Source organism: Xiphophorus hellerii, chromosome 10, assembly GCF_003331165.1.
Source record: "Xiphophorus hellerii strain 12219 chromosome 10, Xiphophorus_hellerii-4.1, whole genome shotgun sequence".
Lineage (NCBI taxonomy): Eukaryota > Metazoa > Chordata > Actinopteri > Cyprinodontiformes > Poeciliidae > Xiphophorus > Xiphophorus hellerii.
Window position 1 is genome coordinate 25482412 of NC_045681.1, and position 20147 is coordinate 25502558.

The following is a 20147-nucleotide window of genomic DNA, read 5'->3' on the forward strand; positions in this document are numbered from 1 at the left end:
CACAGGCTTTTTTTTTTTTTTGCAACCTCACACTCTGCCCTTACTGCTGAGACAGAGTGCAAGTTATTTTTTTCCTCCTCAATAAACCTCATGTTTTTATTTTTCTGATCTAGTTAAAAGGATAGTGCCTCTATGGCTGCAGCCCCAGTATTGTTATTTCTGTAATATTTGTTTGTGTTTTGTTGTTTTGATGGGTTGTACTGGAATGTAAATTTCCAGATGGAAATTCACATTCCCTCTGGGATTAATAAAGTATATTTAATCCAATTCAGTTCAAGTATAGAACAGGTTTACCTGGCATATTTGGCATCATGGCAGCTGGACCATAACTGGGAATTGCAGGGTTTACTGGTGCAACTAAAACACAGTGTGCATTAATATAGAAAGTGAGGGAGAAAACAAAGATCTTTTCAGACATTTTATTTTAATAAAGACCATACAATGAGAAAAGGGTGATCTGCAGGGGAAAATTAGTATTCATATTAAAAATAACATGCTGCTTTTAAGTTTTTCTGTGATACAGAAGATAGATGACAATTAAATGTAACAAAACACATGATTTATACTATATTTACTTGAGACACAATCAGGGCATATTAATGCATCTTTAGCCACACAGTACTGTGTCTTCTCTTCTGTCTAGTGTTATGCATCTTGATTGTTTGTAAAGTTTTATGCAGAGCTGTTACGTTAATCTTGTGCTGCTAAAAATGCTGTGCAATGACAATAAATCTAATTTAATCTCTAGTCCACTCATTGTGAAACTACTAGAACCAATTGGCTAAACCTCTGTTGAATTAGGTTAGTCACTTTAAACGGGCTGAATATTTATACAAGTTATTCTATGTTAAATGCATACAAAAATGGTCATTTTGCAAAAATCAATTTTCACTTTGATATAGGATTTATTTCAAAACCCTTTGTCAAAAAGCTAAAGTTTGTTGATCATGATTGATTTTTATAAACAATTAAATATGTAAAATATCTAAGAGGATGAATACTTTTCAGGAACTATTCTGGGCAGTTCTTGCAGAACTTGGTCTGTTGCTGCTATCAGTGACATCAATCAGGTTTATTTGTATAGCACATTTTAGCAACATAGCAGTTCATCTTTACATCATGAAAACACAAAAATATAAAGTCATAAAAAATATCAACATTAGTGTGTTACTCAAAAAGAAACCAGTAACAAGCATTAGATTTTGTCATTGCCATCATTAAATTCATCAGCGCATATCAAATATGTTCAATGTTCCAGTACCTATGGGTCGAAATCTATTCTAAACAGCTTGGTTTTTAGTCTGAAATTAAAGGATTTTCAGCGTGTTTTAGCTGTTTTGCAGTTTTCTGGAAGTTTGTTCCAGATTTGTGGTGCATAGAAGCTGAATGCTGCTTCTCATGTTTGGTTCTGGTTCTAGGGATGCAGAGTAAAACCTGAACCAGAAGACCTGAGAGGTCTGGAAGGTAGATATTGTGGTTTTTAGCCAGTCAGTGACTTATAATTTACCAGCAGTATTTTAAAGTCTATTCTCTCAGTGTAAGGACTTTAGAACTGTGTGATGTGCTCTATCTTCCTGGTTTTAGTGAGAACGTGAGTTGCAGTGTTCTGGATCAGCTGCAGCTGGAGGATTTTCAGGCAGACCTGTGAAGACACTATTGCAGTAATCGATGCGACTAAAGATAAACGAATGGATAAGTTTCTCTAGATCTTGTTTAGACATTAGTTCTCTAATCCTGCACATGTGATAGAAAGGATGGATGGATGGATGGATGGATGGATGCTTTCTATCAGGTGATAGAAAGCTGGCTTTGTAACTCTCTTTATGTTCCTCTGAAGGTTCAGGTCAGAGTCCATCACTATAACCACATTTTGGGCCTGATCTCTAGTTTCCAGCTGTAATAACTGAAGCTGTGTGTTGACTCTAGATCGTTCCTCTTTAGGTCCAAGGATAATAACTTCAGTTTTGTTTCAGTTTAGCTGGAGAAAGTTATGACACGTCCACACATTTATCTGTTCTAAGCATCTGTTTAGTGCTTGGATGGGTTCAGAATCAAGTGGTGACATTGTAATGTAGAACTGTGTAACATCTGTGTAATTACGGTATCTAATCTTATTTCCTGTTATAACCTCAGCTAATGAGAGTTTATACAGTAAATATGTAATAAGAGGGGCCCTAGAATTGAACGTTGGGGTATTCTACATGTGACTTCTGTCTGCTTCAATGAGAAGTTATATAAGATTTGAACCAGTTGAGTTCTGGACTGGAGAGTCCTACCAAACTCTCCAGCAGTTTTAGTAATATGTCATAATCAACAGTGTCAAAAGCCACACTGAGGTCCAACAGAACCAACACTGTGGTTGTTCCAAAGTCTGTATTTATATGGATGTCATTGAACACTTTAACCTGGGTAGGCTCACTACTATGGTAACCATAGAAATTAAACTGAAAGACATCAAAGTTTGGTCGGTCATTTTTAGAAAGAAATTTAACATATTAAACTGCTTTTTCAATAATGTTGCTGATGAATAGATGGTTGGAGATTGTACTGTAATTCCTGTATTTGTCCAAATTGTTCTATTTTTTTTAATAGTGGTCTGATAACTGCTGGTTTTACAGCCTGGGGGAAAACACCTGATGAGAGGGATGAGCTTACTACTAAAATCAGATCAGATGCAATGACAGGCAGAACTTTCTTAAGGAAAATTGTGGGTATGATCAGCAGGAAAAGGAGCTTAGCTGATTTATAATTTCTTCAAAGCTTTTATATTTGAGTAGCTGAAATTTTGTCATTTTCTCTGCATTTGATATGCTTGGGCATAGCATTGATAGTGGATTTGATATTGGGAATACTTTGGTGAAGCCTCCAAACGAAATTCAAGAAGGTCTGGCTCAGGTCTTGAGCTCAGAATAGACGCGTCTCTTCCTCACCAGTAACAAAAATGTATCTGCCCCTAGAAAATTCAGATCATCACAGGGCATAATCTGAATATATGGAAATTCATTTCTGCCACTCTGATGAGAAAATAAAAACCTTGTATCTCATTGTTGACTAAACTATTTCATAATAATTGTATAGTAATCTTAGAAATATGACTTAGCCATCCTAAATAATAACATATTGTAATGGTGCAGTGCAAGGTTGAAGAGCAAGTTAGCATAGAGTTAACTTCTTTGAGTTGAAGTAGTACTATACAGGGCGCCCCCTTGTGGTGCTACCTAATTATAAAACCAAGAGTTACTTTGACAATAACTTAAAATAATAGTCTTATTTTTCACTGCCAAAGCTGATTCTTTTGCAGTCTTTTTGACGTGAGATTCTTCCAAATCTCTCAAAATTAGAAGAATCATAAAACTATTTCTGATGTAATGGTGTTAGAAACATCCATTTCTTTCTGTCAAGCCTAACTTGCCTCATCCTCAGAAAGTCAGGGAGCCAATTAAAGTTATCTCACAATAATTACATAGTTCATTATTATGACTTAGCTATCTCATCTCATAATGAGATACAAGTTGTTGTTTTTTTTCATCAGAATGCTGTAATGGGCTTCATACCAACAAGTGTGCATGGGCCAAAGTTATGAAAGTGGATTGAACTTCAAAGTAAGTTTCGGTTATCCTTATGTGATATTACATTACTCTAAATTGGAATAACTGTCACATTATCTTTTCCTAATCCCTGTGGACCCCTGTTTATTTTTAGTGTTTTTAACATTTACATTTCTATACTCGCAGATTTTTCAGACAATGCAATGCACTTTTTCTTTGCTGAAAAATTTACATGTCGGTCAAAATATTGAACCTAATATTGCTTCTGCCTGGTGTGTGCAAGCTACTGGTGTAAGAACAGAACAACGCTCCAATACATATTACAGGAATTGATTTCAAGCACCAAACTGATCCAAACAAGTAATGATGTTATAATAAAAATCTGCAATATAGATAAAAACATATTTACAATTTCAAATTTTAATTATCTGTATTTATTTGCTCTAACCCAGAAAATAACCTTTGTAAAATAAAACTGGGACTGTGCTGATAATTTCAATATGTAACATGCAGAAGCTGTAATAACAATAAGTGCTTTTTAAAAAGCCAAACGGATAAATGTACATAAAATAAACCATTTAGTCTCCAGAGGTTGAATCAAAATTTAAAAGGTTTTTTTTAGCTATAAAAAAATATCAGTTTAATGCTTATTAAACCGTGGAAAAGAAATGGTTTAAATATATCAATCTGAAAGTCAGAAAATGTTGGATATTAAACTGTCCAATCAGCAATATGCTTATCCTTCTAATATTTCTTCCACAATTTCAACTAAAAATATTGCTTTGCTTGCCTTGTCAATGTTGTTAACATTTTACTTCCTCATTTTTTTTTACTTTAATTTCTGAGAGGAATAACATAATAATATTCTAGTTTGTATTCTATTTTATATCTTGTTAATTTTGAAAGTTTAATGGTAAACTTTTTCCTTTCTGAATAGAACACCTATGTTTTGGTGTTTGGAAAAGACTTTGAGCTCATCAGCAAAGTACCAGTGGAAACATGCAGAAAGACAGTCAGCATTTTCAGAAGTGCTTGTTTACTATGATAAGAAATATTGTTCCATTCATAATTGTGTTTTGCCAAAAAATGTCATGCAGGAATTTATTTATGAGACTGCAGAACAAAGAAAACAGTCTATGAAAGATGGGTGAAATTGAATCAAGGGCTTGCTGCCAGTTTGGTCCTATTAAAGATCAGTTTACGGTTCCAATTTTATGCATAAGCTGTGAAGGAGCTAAGTGTTGTGGCTCTATACCTCATAAAAACTTTGAGTCAACAGTGTAAAACATCCTTAACAATTATCCATGATACAGTATCGACATAATTGGTAAAATATATATATCAGAGAGCAATATCATCCTAATCACTTACCCATGGGATAGGTTGGCATTGTCATAGGCATCCCTGAAAAACAAAGTATCCATTTCTCATTTAGCAACATTTATCTCAAACTCAATGTAAAATAACTACAATTCTCTTAATGAAAAGTCAACTAGTTCCATTTCCAACGATGAATTCTATTAGTCAATTGATCAATCCTCAATCTGTCTCCTCACTGATTTTCTAGTCTCCATTCTTTTAGTTGGCCTATCTTGACTATATAGTTTAAAAGCCGCTCTGTCAACAAATCAATCTCATATTTTTGGCCAAGAAAGTTTTATAAGTTTTAATTCAAAATTTAATCTCAAATAATGATACAACATAATTATGATGTAAAATAATATTTCATGCAAACTCACTCATTTGAGTACATACATTAAGACATGCCTAAAATATTGACTATAAATTGAAAAATTGACATTTCAAAGTATCTAATGAATTGCATACATTTATTATGATACAGATGGTCTGTGCGATGTGTAATTACAAAAAAATACTTTACCTCCTCCAAACATCCCAGGCTGCATAGGTCCAATCCCCCCTTTTCCTCTCATCCTGCGGTTTAACATGGCTACTCTATCCATTTCCTACACATGAACAAATTCAGTTTAATGTTTTATTGTTAAAGTTGTAACAGGGTGGAAACTCTAAAAAAATCACAAATGAGGAGGAGCAGAGTGGCAGGGAAACCTAAATAATACAAAGAGTTGACATGCAGCAGGATTGAGTGATAAGCACACTATAAGCTTGCCTTCAGCTAATTAGGAAGAAAGTGTGAAGACGTCACTAACCGCAGGTCCTTGGTCTAGCACAGAATCAAATAAGTCATCAACATAGGTCTCCATCTGTCTGCTCCGCCCTGCAGACGACAGATAGGAATATACATTAGAAATCTCCAGACAGAATCAGAAACATTACTTTGATTTATTTTTATATATTAGTATATTGCTTAATTAGATTTGTTTAGATGTTTGGACCACAATGCCCTGTTGAGACCTACTGTTAACATGTGTTCTGGTTAATTCAGATGTACATACAGTACGTAACAAGATTCCTCCTGCAATAGGGTCTTTTTCCTTTTTACTGTCACTACATGAATATTGGTATGGAGGGCTACATATGAGCAAATGCAACTGATTGTTCAATGTTGCAAATGTACATTCAGTGATGGTGACTGGTATAAAGCCAGCTGGATTTCTTTTAGAAAACCAATTTGAATAATAAACGGAATTTTTCACCATTGTTATAATGGCATGTATTAAACTGGAATGTTTGCAAATGACTTTGGATCTGTCCAAATGACTGGACCAAATTGACCATAGAATTCTTTTGTAAAGTACCTTGAGATGACATTTGTTGTAATTTGGTGATATGTAAATGAAATGCACTGAATTGAACTGAAAATAAATGTCTGTGTGACTTTAAAGAGATAAGAATTAAAGTACAGTCACTAAAAACAGTTTACTATCTACCTCTGTCACAGAACAAATAAAAATATATATATTTAATTCAACGCAATTTTGATTTGTGAAGAAACAGACATAATTTTAATTTAATTTAATTCTATGCATCCATCTTTCTGTCTGTCTATCCGTCCATAGGAAGCACATGTACCAGCCTGTTGTAGATTTCTAACTGAGCATCTACATTAATCAGAATATTTTGAAAAGCCTATGGCATGATATTCACAATGTTTGATCCAGGATGTATGGTTTGTATTCTACTAAATTTAAAGAGATTTACATTGAATCCTGATTTTGAAGAAAGTAAAGCAAACCCAAATAAACATTCTTTTTCTACAATTCTTCAGCCATTTAATAAAAATACATTTTGGTATTCTTGGATCTAAAATGGACAAGTTTAGACTATAGAGAGTGATATCTGGATCTCTCTATTTAGGCTGCTGCCTTCACAGCCCGGCTCCAGATGGACGGACAGACAGATGAATGGAAACAGATTGCAAATACAATTCCTAAATGGATTTGGGAAATCGAATGGAAAGCTATGTACACTTATTTTTTTAATTAAGGAACAGAATCTGTGTAAATAGTTTACACTTACAGAATGGCATTTATTACAACTTTTTATTTTTGTCCCCAAGTATCTATTCAATTCAGTTTATTAATATAACACTGATTTGCAACAATTTTCTCAAGGCACTTTACAAAAAAAATGCCATGAGATGCCATTACATGTATCTGAAAGTGATGAAATTAGGATGTGTAAATATGTTGGCAATTAACACTTACGATCTTCTGGATAGTCTCTTCCCCAAAGGTTTCCGTCAAAGGGTGGCAGTCTGGGAGCTTGAGTGGAAGGTGCTGGTGGGATGAAATCATCAAAATCAGCAAAAGGAATTCTGAAACGAGACAGACACAGAAGAAAACATTTAAAGAACACTGTTAAAATGTACAGTTAATCAAGGCAAATTGCTAAGTAGACTAACTCTGATTTTGCTCAATGGGGGGATTGCATTACTATAAAAATTCAATGTAATTTGGTTTCCCTGTTTTACTTTTTTCTCTTTGATATTTTATGACCAAATTAACCTGACTGTAGTTTACAAAGCCATTCAATAAGTTAGAATGTTATTTAAGTGTTAATTTATCTAAGTAACTCAGTTCACTGAATGAAGCAAATATGATTGTCAAAGCCTTTATTTCAGTTAATTATGATAATGTTCTGCTTACAGCTAATTAACAATTTAAGATAATATTAAATCAGAAAAATAAAAAAAACTTTTTAATACAGATATGTGAGCTAAATAAACGTGTTTAATACTTGCTTAAAGGTTGTCATCTTCAAAAGGTACTGCTAGATATGAAATGAACTTGTTTGTCCTATAAGGGACAAAGGAAATAAAGAAAAGTTCTGAAAATAACAGTGCTTCACACTGTTTTTACCTCTCTCCTTGGTTGCTAAATAAGTAGTCAGACTGCATGGAGGAGGGTGTCCCTGGTGCTATGGGAACTTCAGCTTCAGCTTCAGCTCCAGCCAGCAGGTCCATGACAAAGTCTGAGCCCGCAAGGTCTGACCACCCTTCATCTGTAGCAAGAGAAACTGACCAACCTTGCACAGCCTCGGTCACCCCTCTTAAGTTACAACACCATACAGAGAGAGGGAAAATCAAGAAAGAATAAAATACAGAACAATGCAAAATAAGACAATTTTTATAAATATGTTTTAAGAATAACATGGCTACCTGTAATAAAGAAGCCAAGAGGCCAGCTGCTCTCCTGTGGTCCATGACTCCACTTCAGTTGTCAATATCTCATCTGATGTCAGAGGAGACTTTGTTTTAAATTGATACTTCCTGTTTAAGTCCTGCTTAGATTTTTTTTAATCTTACCATTGAAAGTGTTTACTTCCAGAAGCATTGTTCCTTTCCTCTGATTGGATGTCCACTCCAGTTGTGTGGGTGGATAAATGCGGGCAGTGGGGCCTGGGAGCTGCAGAGAGGTCAGCAGCTTGTGTTGGCATAGTGAACGATACTCTGCTGGACCATGGTCAGATACATACCTACAAGGAAATAGGCACACATTTAAAGAAAGCAGTATAAAAAGGTAATCTAGTATCTGACACAGACTATAGCACATTAAAAAGATTTTCACCAGATATCGGAGATCAAACAAGACAAATATAAGATGTTTTACGTACAGGTGTGTCTATTGCAAAGATATGTTAGCTTATGTTAAATAGACTATATAAACAGGTTGTCTCCTTAGAATTGCATGCTCCATCCATCCATCCATTTTCTGTTCACCCTTTGTCCCTAATGGGGTCGGGAGGGTTGCTGGTGCCCATCTCCAGCTACGTTCCAGGCGGGAGGCGGGGTACACCCTGGACAGGTCGCCAGTCTGTCGCAGGGCAACACAAAGACATACAGGACAAACAACCATTCACACACACACACACCCCTAGGGAGAATTTAGATAGACCAATTAACCTAACAGTCATGTTTTTGGACTGTGGGAGGAAGCCGGAGTACCCGGAGAGAACCCACGCATGCACAGGGAGAACATGCAAACTCCATGCAGAAAGACCCCGGCCGGGAATCGAACCCAGGACCTTCTTGCTGCAAGGCAACAGTGCTACCAACTGCGCCACTGTGCAGCCCAATTGCATGCTCTCCACCTCTTTTTCAACTTTTCCTTATTTTGAATTTTGCCTGCATCTTAGGCCTTTTCAATCTAGGGTAATTTGTTTTTCATTGTCAAAGTTTTGAAGATGCTGGGATTTATGCTGCAGATGCCTCTTCCCTTGTTGTGGCAAACAATTATTATAATTAAAATGCTATGCGCCAGCCATAGCATTTTAATTAAAGTAAATATAAATAAATAAGACTCCATTATTATTTTGCAACAAAGAAAATAAACAAACAATTCTGGTTAGTCTGCATGACAAAACAGTCCATTTTTCTTGTGTTTGTTTGGTTTTAATTGATAATCAAAAATAGAAAAATTAAAAATGACTTATTTCATGTGAGATTCCAAAAATGCAATACATCAATGTCTTTGCATTTTTGACTTTTTCCTTACATCAAAAATCAAACATTTATAAAATGCCCCACAATCTCGTTTGATTTTGATATTTGTTTTGTGCGTTCTCCTGTGAGTGTGTTGATGGCGAGACACTTTTGGAGCGTGTCTGGTGCAGAGAAAGCACATTCTGAGGAATGTAATCCCACTGCCCATCATTCATTCAAAGTCTTGCTGACTTCTGATCGCTTTAATTTAAGAATTGCTCCCTGATTGTCTCCTGATTTCAAAACTTTGGCTGAACTGGCCATACGATTTCATTCATTGCTTATTCGTAGCTATTGGGGCTACAGCCTGTGGTGTTTGTTGGTGTGGAGAAAAAGTGACACTGGATGTGGATGGATGTTCAGTTTTTGAATGGAATAGAAGTATTATCATTTTAATAAATAACATTTAAAAGTAGATTATGACAGGAAATTTTTGACCTATCTGTCAAAATGAGAGACAACATAAAAGCAGATCATCTGAAGTGTAGCACCTACTTGAGCAACGCTTTGTCCAGTGTTGGTGAGGGTGTGAAAGCACTCAGGCAGCAGGCCAGCAGGAGCCATCCCCTCAGACTGTCCTGTTCCTCCTTTTTGTCCAATGTGTAGTACACTAACTGAACAAGGATCTCATCCCTCAAGGCCGGCTGTTTTTGGCCTCTCTCCACTATATAGTTACCTAATATCTGCTCCTGCCAGATGGTAATATCTGATTCAGCTAAAAATCGCAAGATCTGTGGAGAGGGATGCAAAATGGCAAAGATGGATTGATGGGATGACAGTTGACAGCATACAAAAAGTGAGAACATCCAAGCATCCTCATACCAGTTTGTTGATCTCCAAGGCTACTCTGGAATATTCAGGTTCCAAAGGCATGAGAGGTCTCTGGAGTGGGTATCCCTGAGGCTGGCTCCATGTGTCCTGAGGGCAAAATACAGTGAAAAAATCTAGTCGAATACGTTAAATGTATATTTTTCATCCTGGGAACATGTCTGCATGTATTTTCTTTGTATTTATTCTCAACTTTCACCCCTTAAAATCTGATGACATTTTTTTACCACCATCAGAATCAACAATATGAACACTCAGGAGACTGTTCACAATGTTTTTTTGTTTTCTGAGAAAGTAGAGATTTTTATTAAAGCCTAAGATTCAGTCTTTCCTATGAAGTACTGTACAACTCTCCCAAATAGCTGTGCCATCATTATTAGTAAAACCTTTCTTGTTGTAGACATGCTTAGTTCTGATCTGTACCTAAGCCTGCACAGACCATATTTGTAAAAATATGCTTAAGCAAGAGAGATTTTCTTTTATTTAAAAGCAGAATTGGGAAGAAGAGCAGTGCAATACTCTAACTTATGTCCTCAGTAGAAGATTTCAGACCTATTGGTTTTTCTGATCCATATGATCTTGAGAAGCATTGCAAAATCTAGGTTCATTTTTATGTTACATAGTAAGGCAAGAAGAAGAGGAGGAATTAAAAACGTTATAGGTGTAATTAGTGGGAACAAACCTTTAATATGGACTTGGCAAAGCGAGAGAATGGGTATCTGTCAATGTCCTGAGGAAGGCTCAGCTTATGTTTTGCCTTCACCTGTGGAGGTGCAACTTCTGTAATCTGTGATCCATGGTGGCCCCCTAGTGGAAAAACACAGCATCAGAATCACAAGCCTATTTGTTATATAAAAATAAACTCTTCAAATGTTTAGAACTACTTAAAGAAGATATGCAGAATGCATTGGGTTTAACCCAGTGTTGCAAATCTGGATGTACAGGTAAAATTCTCAGTGGACCAACTGTGTTTTTCCAGCCCATAGAGGGTTTAAACCAGTGAAGGCAGGCCACACTGTTGCACACAGAGGCCCAGCCAAAGATGGTGTTAATGTATGCCATGTGACCCAAATCAGCCTATCATGCAGGGGCAGACTTACAATTGCCAAAAGAGCCTCTAGCTGTAAACGATCGCTATGTTACTGAGAGAATCCTAAGTAGATGGATTTAGAAAACAGATGTACCACAGAGGAAAAAATACTAAAAAGGAAAACACTGGGAAATGAAATTAACTAATGTACTAATTTCTTACTCATTATGCAAATACGTACTGTACAAATACCATGCTACCATGTCACTGAAATGAGATGCTTTTTTGGCCACATGGACTCTTTAGCAGCTCTTGAAATCAAGAGCTGAGGGATACTAAGGCTCTCTCTACTCTAGCCTGGAGTACTTCTTTTCTCTCTCTGTCCAAATATGAAGTGAGGATTTTTAAAATCTCTTCAAACTCTTTTGATAATAGAGTTTGATATCAGAAATGGCCATTATTACAGTAAACAATTATAGGGCTCTGACTGTATTTTACTGTGTACTCACATGTTTAAGTAGTAAAAAGTAATAATTCCAGCCATACTATTTGTTCAGATTTTAATAACATTAGTGAATCTTTAAAGGAATAAGAGAACAAACTGAGCAAACGTAGAAAAATTAATAAAGAGACAAGAAACAATCTAAATACAGTATGTAATGGTAAGAATCTTCACTTAAGATTTTCTGATTAATAGGATCACCAAGCCAGATCCCTTGCTTGGTGTGATTTCCTGTGATATTATATGAACCCTACACAACTCTTGTACAATGTTGTTCAAAATCAGTTTTCGAATAGCTTTTTTCAAAACTTACCTGTTGCACTGCGGAGTCTGGCGGACAGCTCAGCAGGTATCTCTAACATCCCTACATCCTAAACAAAATATAATGTCTTTTTATCAAAGTTAAAAATAAAAAACTTGAAGAAATAAGTAAAGCAGAGAAATAATTTGCTCCTATTATCCTCTTACCATCTGTGACGAGATGAGCTTTGTCTTTTTAGCTGTTTTAACTTTGTTCTTCTTGTGTAATTCCTGAAATCAACAAACATGAATCCTCAATTTGCAATCCTGAATCCTAATCCTCGTTTAATGTTCTTCATCTCAGACTTGCTGCTAACCCACTGCAGGACTCCTTATGTGTGGGATTGTATTGTTTGCGTACTTTTAGTGATCTTTGTCCCCAATCACTGTCCGAGGAGTGTTTTCTATCATACCTATTCTTAGGTACAGGTCCTGTTATATACTTGTGTTACACCCATAAAGCTTTGGTCACTCCTCACGCAGTAAGCCACACAGTTCCAAAAGTTCAGCAATGCTGTCATTTTATCAGAATGTTTACAAGTGACAGAAAGAACACTATACAATGTGTGAGGGTAGCTCCAGCAAATATCAATATTGGTTTTATCCAGAGTTTACAGTGTTGATACCTTTTCGAATATGTTCAAAAAAGTACAAACTTTACTTTGTACAAAGTACAACAGCAGTGTTTTTACTGCTGTTAATATCGATGCATAATTCAGTATTTGCATAGTCTAACATAAAATTCTGAAAAGATTAAAACATGGATGTGTGCTCCTATTGATGAAGAAACAAATATTATATAATGTTTCCACTAAGCGAACACAAAGATTGCATAAGATTGCTTTGTTATTTCTGAGGTTGCTTTCAGAAAAACAACACATTATCAAACCAAAACCATGTTTTATCAACATAAGCAGACAAACTGATTGTCAGGTTCTAATATTATAATATTGGAAAGGAAGAATAATTCAGAAAGAAGAGAGAACACTAAGAAAGAAAAAAAGGACAAAAGCAATTATAAAATAATTACATCAATTATAATATAATAAGGATCATGTAAAATCTACTATACAAAAGTTATTTTTCATAACTTTTTGAATAAATTGTGTAATTCTTGTAAATAATCTACAAATTAAATTTTTTTTATCCCTATTAATCGATCCATTGCTTATATTAAGCTGCCTCTTATTGATAATTTATGGGTTTATTATTATTATCATCACTATTATTACTTGTTTTAATTTCTTCACACGCTGACAATATCATTCAGTTCTTCATAATTGCTTACACATTCTTTCACACACACCCTGGCTCCAGAGTGTGGCCCGGTAACCCGCCTCTGGGTGAGGGAACACTGTCTCCAATGGCTGTATTCATCATAAGAGGCGTTTTTGCTGCACATTGTCTGATCCCTCATCTGTCTGCCTCGGGTGACTCTACCAGGGGCACGAAGCCCCTGACAGCAGAGCTCCTAGGATCACTGGGACATTCAAACCCCTCCACACGATAAGGTGGCAGCCCGTGGAGAGGCAATAAAAGATGTTGCATATTGTAATTAAATCTGCTTTGTTAGCTTCACATCAGATCCACCAAATTTTTTCAAGATTAATTCTAGAATTACCATATCAAAACTGATCTTTCATTTTGCTATACATTGGTAAACTCCATTAAAACATATCTAAACTAACTGCATTATGAGTTGTCAAAGGGCAGCATTCACCCCCTAAAACATGTCAAGAAAGCATCTCACTATTCTGTGGTGGAGAACAATGGGTCAAAATAGCTGCTTCTGTCTCACTGCAATCTGAAGAAATAAAGACTTGCATGGCATAAGACTCAGTAGGGACAGAAAATACAGTTTTCTTCAAACAAATTATCCAAATTAAGAAAATTGTTGTTATTTGTCCTAAAACTTGGCGACACATGTTCCTAATCATTTCTAAATTATGTATGCATTATTCATATTAGGTGTAAAGTCTGTAAAGCCTGTATAAAACTGGACCAAAAATATAGCAACACCATTTATTTCTACTAGAGACAAAAAGCCATAAATAACACTCCGAAATCAACAAAGCACTGTTATTATAAGAACATTTTGAGATGTAACACCCTCAAATGACATTAGTGAATGCTGTCGCCAAAGATCACGTTACTGAGCTTCAAGAGCTGACTAAAGCTCTTAGCTCAGAGTTCAAGTCTCATAAAACAATAAGGGAAACCTCAATACCTGACTGGTAAAACTGAAGCCAAATGACATATGGTTAAAGATATTAACCTCATTTAGCTACTTAAAACACATTGGAACAGATTTAGAGGATGTATCAAACCTTGATGAGAAGAGAAAAAAAGAGTCACAGAGAGAAAGGAAATCCTTTCCAGTGTCTTGAAATCTGATTAAGACAAGTCTCTTCCTTATTAACCTTGAGTGTATAGAGTAAAATTGCTGAAATAAAATAAAAAAACATCCTGAAAACATTTCATGCACATATCAATGACAAAACAAAGAATAAAGCACCCTACCTGGTGAAACTGTGAAGTCAGACGCCATATGGGCAGGTTTTAAAGAACAGAAGGAGAGAGGCAGTGCTGCTTCAAATTTCACCATGGTAGGTTAAAGTCCAAGATGAGAGTGTAACCGAGTGTGTAGTCAGGGTGTGTATGCACACACAGGTAACATGATTAATGTAAGATAAGAATGATAGTTAAAAGAAATAGATTAGTTTTTAAAAGGAAGTTGTTACCAAAGATTAAACATATGAGTTTAACACACCCTGATGGAAAAACCCTTCATGTGTTTTTCCATCAAAATATTCATATTCAAAATATGAATATGTTAATCATATTTTACTGGAATAAATAAAGATTTTTTAAAAATTAAAAAAATAAAAAATAAATAAAGATTTAAAAAAATATCTAATTTTTTCAAATTTTCACCCAGACTATTCAAATCTTAACCAGAAAGAGCAAAATGACAAGACCTATTGATAAAACACAGAATCTCCAATCTAATTATTGTTAAAAAGCAGTTAAAACCTACACACTATACACTGTGTTACCTAATATAAGATCTTTAAAAGATAAATTATTTTTTATAAATGACTTTATTGTCAAACAGAAACTAAATCTTGTGTTTTAACTGAAACAGTAGAGGACCATGTTTCAGTTAAAAGTAACTAAAGCTGCCCCGCCCAGCTTTAATTTTGCGAGTGTAGAATAAACAAAAAGAGGGGTGGAGTTGCCTTTTTATGAGGAACTGCAGTTCAGCAAAAGATCATTTGGAAACTTTAATTAATTTGAATGTGTTGCTGTCCAGTCCAAATCTTACATTTGTGGAATATTTGCCATTTATAGAACTCCGAAAAATCCACAGAGTTTTTTCTATTCAGGTTTTATAAATTACACCATAAAAAGTTTCCAACAGCAAATGCAATTGATATCTTTTTGAAGTTACAGTATAATTTGATTAAGAAGCTAGATAAACATGTCACCAAGCTGAACTGCAAAGCTGAAAGCCAAATGAGATGATAGCAGACACTCTGTTAAAATAAGAACACTTCTGAAAGATTCTAAGATATCTATTTACAAATGTACATTAATATGAATCGATATTATATTGTTATGCAAAAAAGAACAATATGTTGATAAGCTTTACCAAAAAATTTTTTATAATTGAGTTAAACAATTTTTTAACTCCAACATCCAAGGGAACGTTGTCCAAAACAACGTTCCCTTGTTGTTTCGGACAACAAGGGAACATTATGGTGCAAGTCCAGGGCAATATATTTTACACCATATAGCTGTACATATGTGATGTAACCGTCATCACTCTACTCTTCTGTTTACAAGAGTAAAAAGAAAAAGAATATCAGACAATAAAAGTGAAAGATAAGGTTGAATGGAAAAAAAGACTCAAGGAAATGATTCAAATAGAAAAAACAACCAATATTATAAAACAAAACAAACAAAAAAAAGAATGAATAAAAGAATTACACTTTGGTCTCAGAGGGTTCTTATCTTTGTCAGAGGCATGCTATGTGCTTAACTGTGAGGAGCAATAAAACTGGGTTGCATAACAGGCAAACAGAATTTATAGTATAATAAAACTTGAAAACATGAGGTTGCCAGGAAAGTTTGGCATTGATTTACCTGGATAGAGTGCTTCTTTTGTGTCACTTACCTTTCTCCAATGGTGCCTCTTAATTGTGTTCCTAGTAATTAGCATCACAGCCCAAAACTGGGTGAAGGACTGCCTCAAACGTTTGTAGTACTTCCTAAAAGTGGAAATAATTTAGTTACTCTTAAGAGGAAATTCACGAAGCAGGTGCAATTATTTTTGCAATGGATTCAAAAACAGAAACAATTCTATCCACAAGGTCCTGCAGATTGGGAAAGTTTCTACCTATTTTTTTTATCAGTACTAAATGATGTTTTTGAACATAAAAAAGGAATATAATAACTAATTTAGTTCTGATCAGTCTTTCATAGAAAACTGTGCTAGGAATCAAACCCAGGACCTTTAGCGTTTTTTGTCAGGACGTACAAAATGCCTGTTAGAGCCACGGTCCAAACCCAACAGGAAGTCGTCCATTTTGGATCAAAGCAGCCATTTTGTCTCTTTTACACATATTGTATCTGAGCAAACCAGGGAGAGAAACATGCAGATTGCCAGTCCTTGAGGACTGACTTTGGGCACCCCTGGTCTAGGCCATTGAAGATCAAAAGTTATTAAATCTTTTTGATGCACCAAAGCATGGGTGTGGTAAAGCCTCAAAGTCTGACCATTTGCCATAAAATATCAAGGTGGAATAACTTCCACATACAAGCTCCCAGCTGGATCACACTTTTGGTGTGACATAGCAGACTTATCAAATTCACATGGTCAATTGGTGATATCACCTTAGCTCCAACCCCTTCCAATAGAAAGTTGCATGTTATGCTGCTGGATGTCTTCCTTTACTCTTTGATTCATGCAGATTTAAAACCATGTCTGATGACATTCAATAGCATGATGCTGAATTATTCTATCAACACTGTGCCACACATGACCTATTTCTTGGAAGGAGTAGGAGGATGATAGGTTATTTTGTTTGTTTATGGAGAATGTGGAGCTGGCTCCACCACAACTCTCACATCGCACAGTTCATAAAAAGTTGTGTGTCATTCGAACGTGTTGAATCCATCCCAGATAACAAGCGATGGTAATTCAAAGTTGAATTATGGTCAAAAAGATAGATTTTTGCTTGAGGTCCTCTTCACCCCCTACTCCCCTCTTCCTCCTTGAGCTCTGGGTCAGAGCATTTTATTATTGAGTGGGGGTTAATCGCGTTTTAAATTCAGCACTACAGTGGAGAACAGTGGGTTAAGATTGCTTTCTGTACATTTTCTTACTCGTCTTTAAATATTATTGCTGACTGTTTGTGCATACTGTGTTGACACACAAACATCTACAAATCACTACAAGCAGTGGATAGGTCCATCCTCGCTTTTTACATTAGTGATTTGTCCCGAACACACACACCCCTTTGCTGTTGGCTTTTTTGCAACCAGATTCTGAATTGAATTTGACTCTGAGCATTTTTGTGGTGCATTCGGCAATTTTACTTTTATCTTAACTGTGTTTATTGAAAAATAACTGCATTGTTTTGCATCTAATTTGAAAGATATTGTGGAATTTGAATTTTTAAAAGTAGGGCAGGGCCTATTGTTTGGTCTGGGGGAGCTTGTGGTAGACAAGGAAGTTTAGGGCTGGCTGCTGTAGCCCTAAACTTTAAATAATTTGTTTTTCATTTTTTATTATAATATGTTTACTGATATGCTTAGATGTGTCTCTTCCAGAACAGCTGATTCAAATGACTGCATGACCTCTTATTCAGTCATCAAAGGCTGTTAATCCTCCACAGATTGAATCCAGGTGTGTGGCAGAAGGAAAATGCCTAAAACATGTATGGCAAGGGGGCTGAAAAACTGATCTAAACCTGCTAAATACTGATTCAGTCTTTTGATCATTGGATTGGTAACTGGATAAACAGAACTGGACTATTACTACATGTGTGGGATTTTTATCAGCATGTGAGCATTTTTGAATGAATGTAGTCATCAACTTATTTGGAAATGTTTGTGATTAAAATTGAACCATTTATTTGATGGAAGTTTATCCTGTATATATTGTAAATAATTTTTCCAAGTACAATACAAATCACCTTTTGCACTATTTTTCTGTCTCTGGTGTGTTAAATACAACCCTGATCCTCCATGAGTTGTATCTTTAGCTCTTCTGATAAACAGGCATTTACTTTAAATATCGACGATTGCCTCATTTGAGCATGAGTGCGGCATCATAAATGCTATACTATGCTGCAGGTTGATAGGTAAATGTGATTATATATGTCAATTAACAGTAAGAAACCTATTCATGAATATTCATTAGCATGTCCTTATAAAACTGTGAGAGTACAAGGGCAGCCGTACGGTTGGTGTGTTTGTTCTCAGACCAGTACATTACTGAATATTTCAATGTGTTACAAAACCTTTCAAAAGTTTTTTATTGTCTTTCTAACCAGCCCAAACCGGTGCCTTCCTCATTCTTATTTTTGTGTTTTTCAGCTGCTGCTCGGCAGTTGGACCCAAAGCTGACTGACAAGGACTGTCAAGAATTGGCTTCTTTGTGTGCACAAGAAGGATGAAGGCATCAAGGAACCAAAGCGATGCCAAGCAGAGTCAAACTTGGGTTACCCCAACTTGTACAGTTTCTCTGATTTATACAGGCTTAACCTCGTGGACACTATTCTTCCATGGACAATAGACTGTTCTGACAGTCAAAAAAGAGTCTGTTCTAGACCTGTTTCCCTAAATAAATTCTAACATTAATACCATGTTGTAACTTTTAAGTTTGTACATACACATTTTTGGAAATATGGTAATGTAAGGTAATTTTGAACAATATCCATCGTCTGCCAACAAAATTGTGTTTAACACCAGTGAAGAAACTTTTATGTTATAATGTAGACCTATCAAATCAAAAAATACGCATGAATCAATATTGATTCCCTAACTTTGACTCAATATAAAAACAATACAAATGTGCATGTAGATCCACATTCAGATGATGATTGAATCAACTTTGATATAGTGTCAGTAATGGTTGAAACCCCAACGTTGATTCAACGTGTAAGTCACTGATCACTTTCAATATCATTTCAATGTAAAATTTCAATATGGATTCAGTGTGTCCGCCTAACGTTGTTTCAACATTGATTCATTCATATTTTGCTATCTGGGATAGCTCTTCTGTAAAATAATCCACTACAATTTCTCCAAAAAGCCACTCCCAAGTATAAGGGCCTTGACGCTCCAACACCTGAATAAGACGTCAACATCTCCTCTAATGACTGATAGTTGAGCACCAGCGCAGAATGATGAATATATTTCATGTAACTGTCCCTGCCATGATTTTTAATGAGTTACTGAGTGAACAACCTTATTAAAGGATGATCTTGATTTCATTTAATTTTAATGCAAATTCTGCAATAGTAAAATTGTGTTTTTTGGAGATTAGCAGAATAGAGGCTAATGTTTGTGCACTTTTGTAATGGAAAAGCAGCTAATAACATCTGTCTGGTAGGTCAGATTTTAAAAAAAACATTCAAGTCCTGCCTCTGGACTTGTACTGAAGTGGACTGAAGACGTATTTGAATATTCAACAAGTACACCACTTAGTGGACAGCTTCCGGAATGGCAAGAGAGAATTGATGACGGCAGCGGCGTTCCTGCAGACGCCATAAGGCTGGATCGGTGCTGAGCTTGCAGTTTTAATAATAATCTTGTAATTATGTTTATTGTTTGGATTATGAAAATTATTTTTTGGTTGAAGACCACTTATTGCATTTTTTAAATTGATTTATGTTGTTCATTTAAACCTTACACTAACTTCAATGGATCCAGGAAATATTGTTTGAATGAAGATAAAGTTTTCTGAAAATTAAGCATTTTACTTCTGACATATTATGCGCTTAAGAAAAATTTAGTAAAAAAAAA

General features: G+C 35.4%; 1 protein-coding gene across 1 annotated transcript in view; it reads right to left on the reverse strand.

Moving 5' to 3' along the window:
- Positions 1–20147, reverse strand: part of myo15b (myosin XVB) — an 89838-nt gene that overhangs the window by 31785 nt on the left and 37906 nt on the right. The window contains exons 19-32 of the mRNA XM_032573826.1: positions 16291–16384; positions 12282–12344; positions 12127–12184; positions 10964–11088; positions 10276–10371; positions 9949–10184; positions 8278–8447; positions 8131–8203; positions 7832–8020; positions 7178–7287; positions 5720–5787; positions 5431–5515; positions 4920–4952; positions 295–357 (exon numbers count right to left, since the gene is read on the reverse strand). Coding sequence (XP_032429717.1) covers positions 295–357; positions 4920–4952; positions 5431–5515; positions 5720–5787; positions 7178–7287; positions 7832–8020; positions 8131–8203; positions 8278–8447; positions 9949–10184; positions 10276–10371; positions 10964–11088; positions 12127–12184; positions 12282–12344; positions 16291–16384 — 1463 coding nt within the window. The remainder of the gene's footprint in view (positions 1–294; positions 358–4919; positions 4953–5430; positions 5516–5719; positions 5788–7177; positions 7288–7831; positions 8021–8130; positions 8204–8277; positions 8448–9948; positions 10185–10275; positions 10372–10963; positions 11089–12126; positions 12185–12281; positions 12345–16290; positions 16385–20147) is intronic.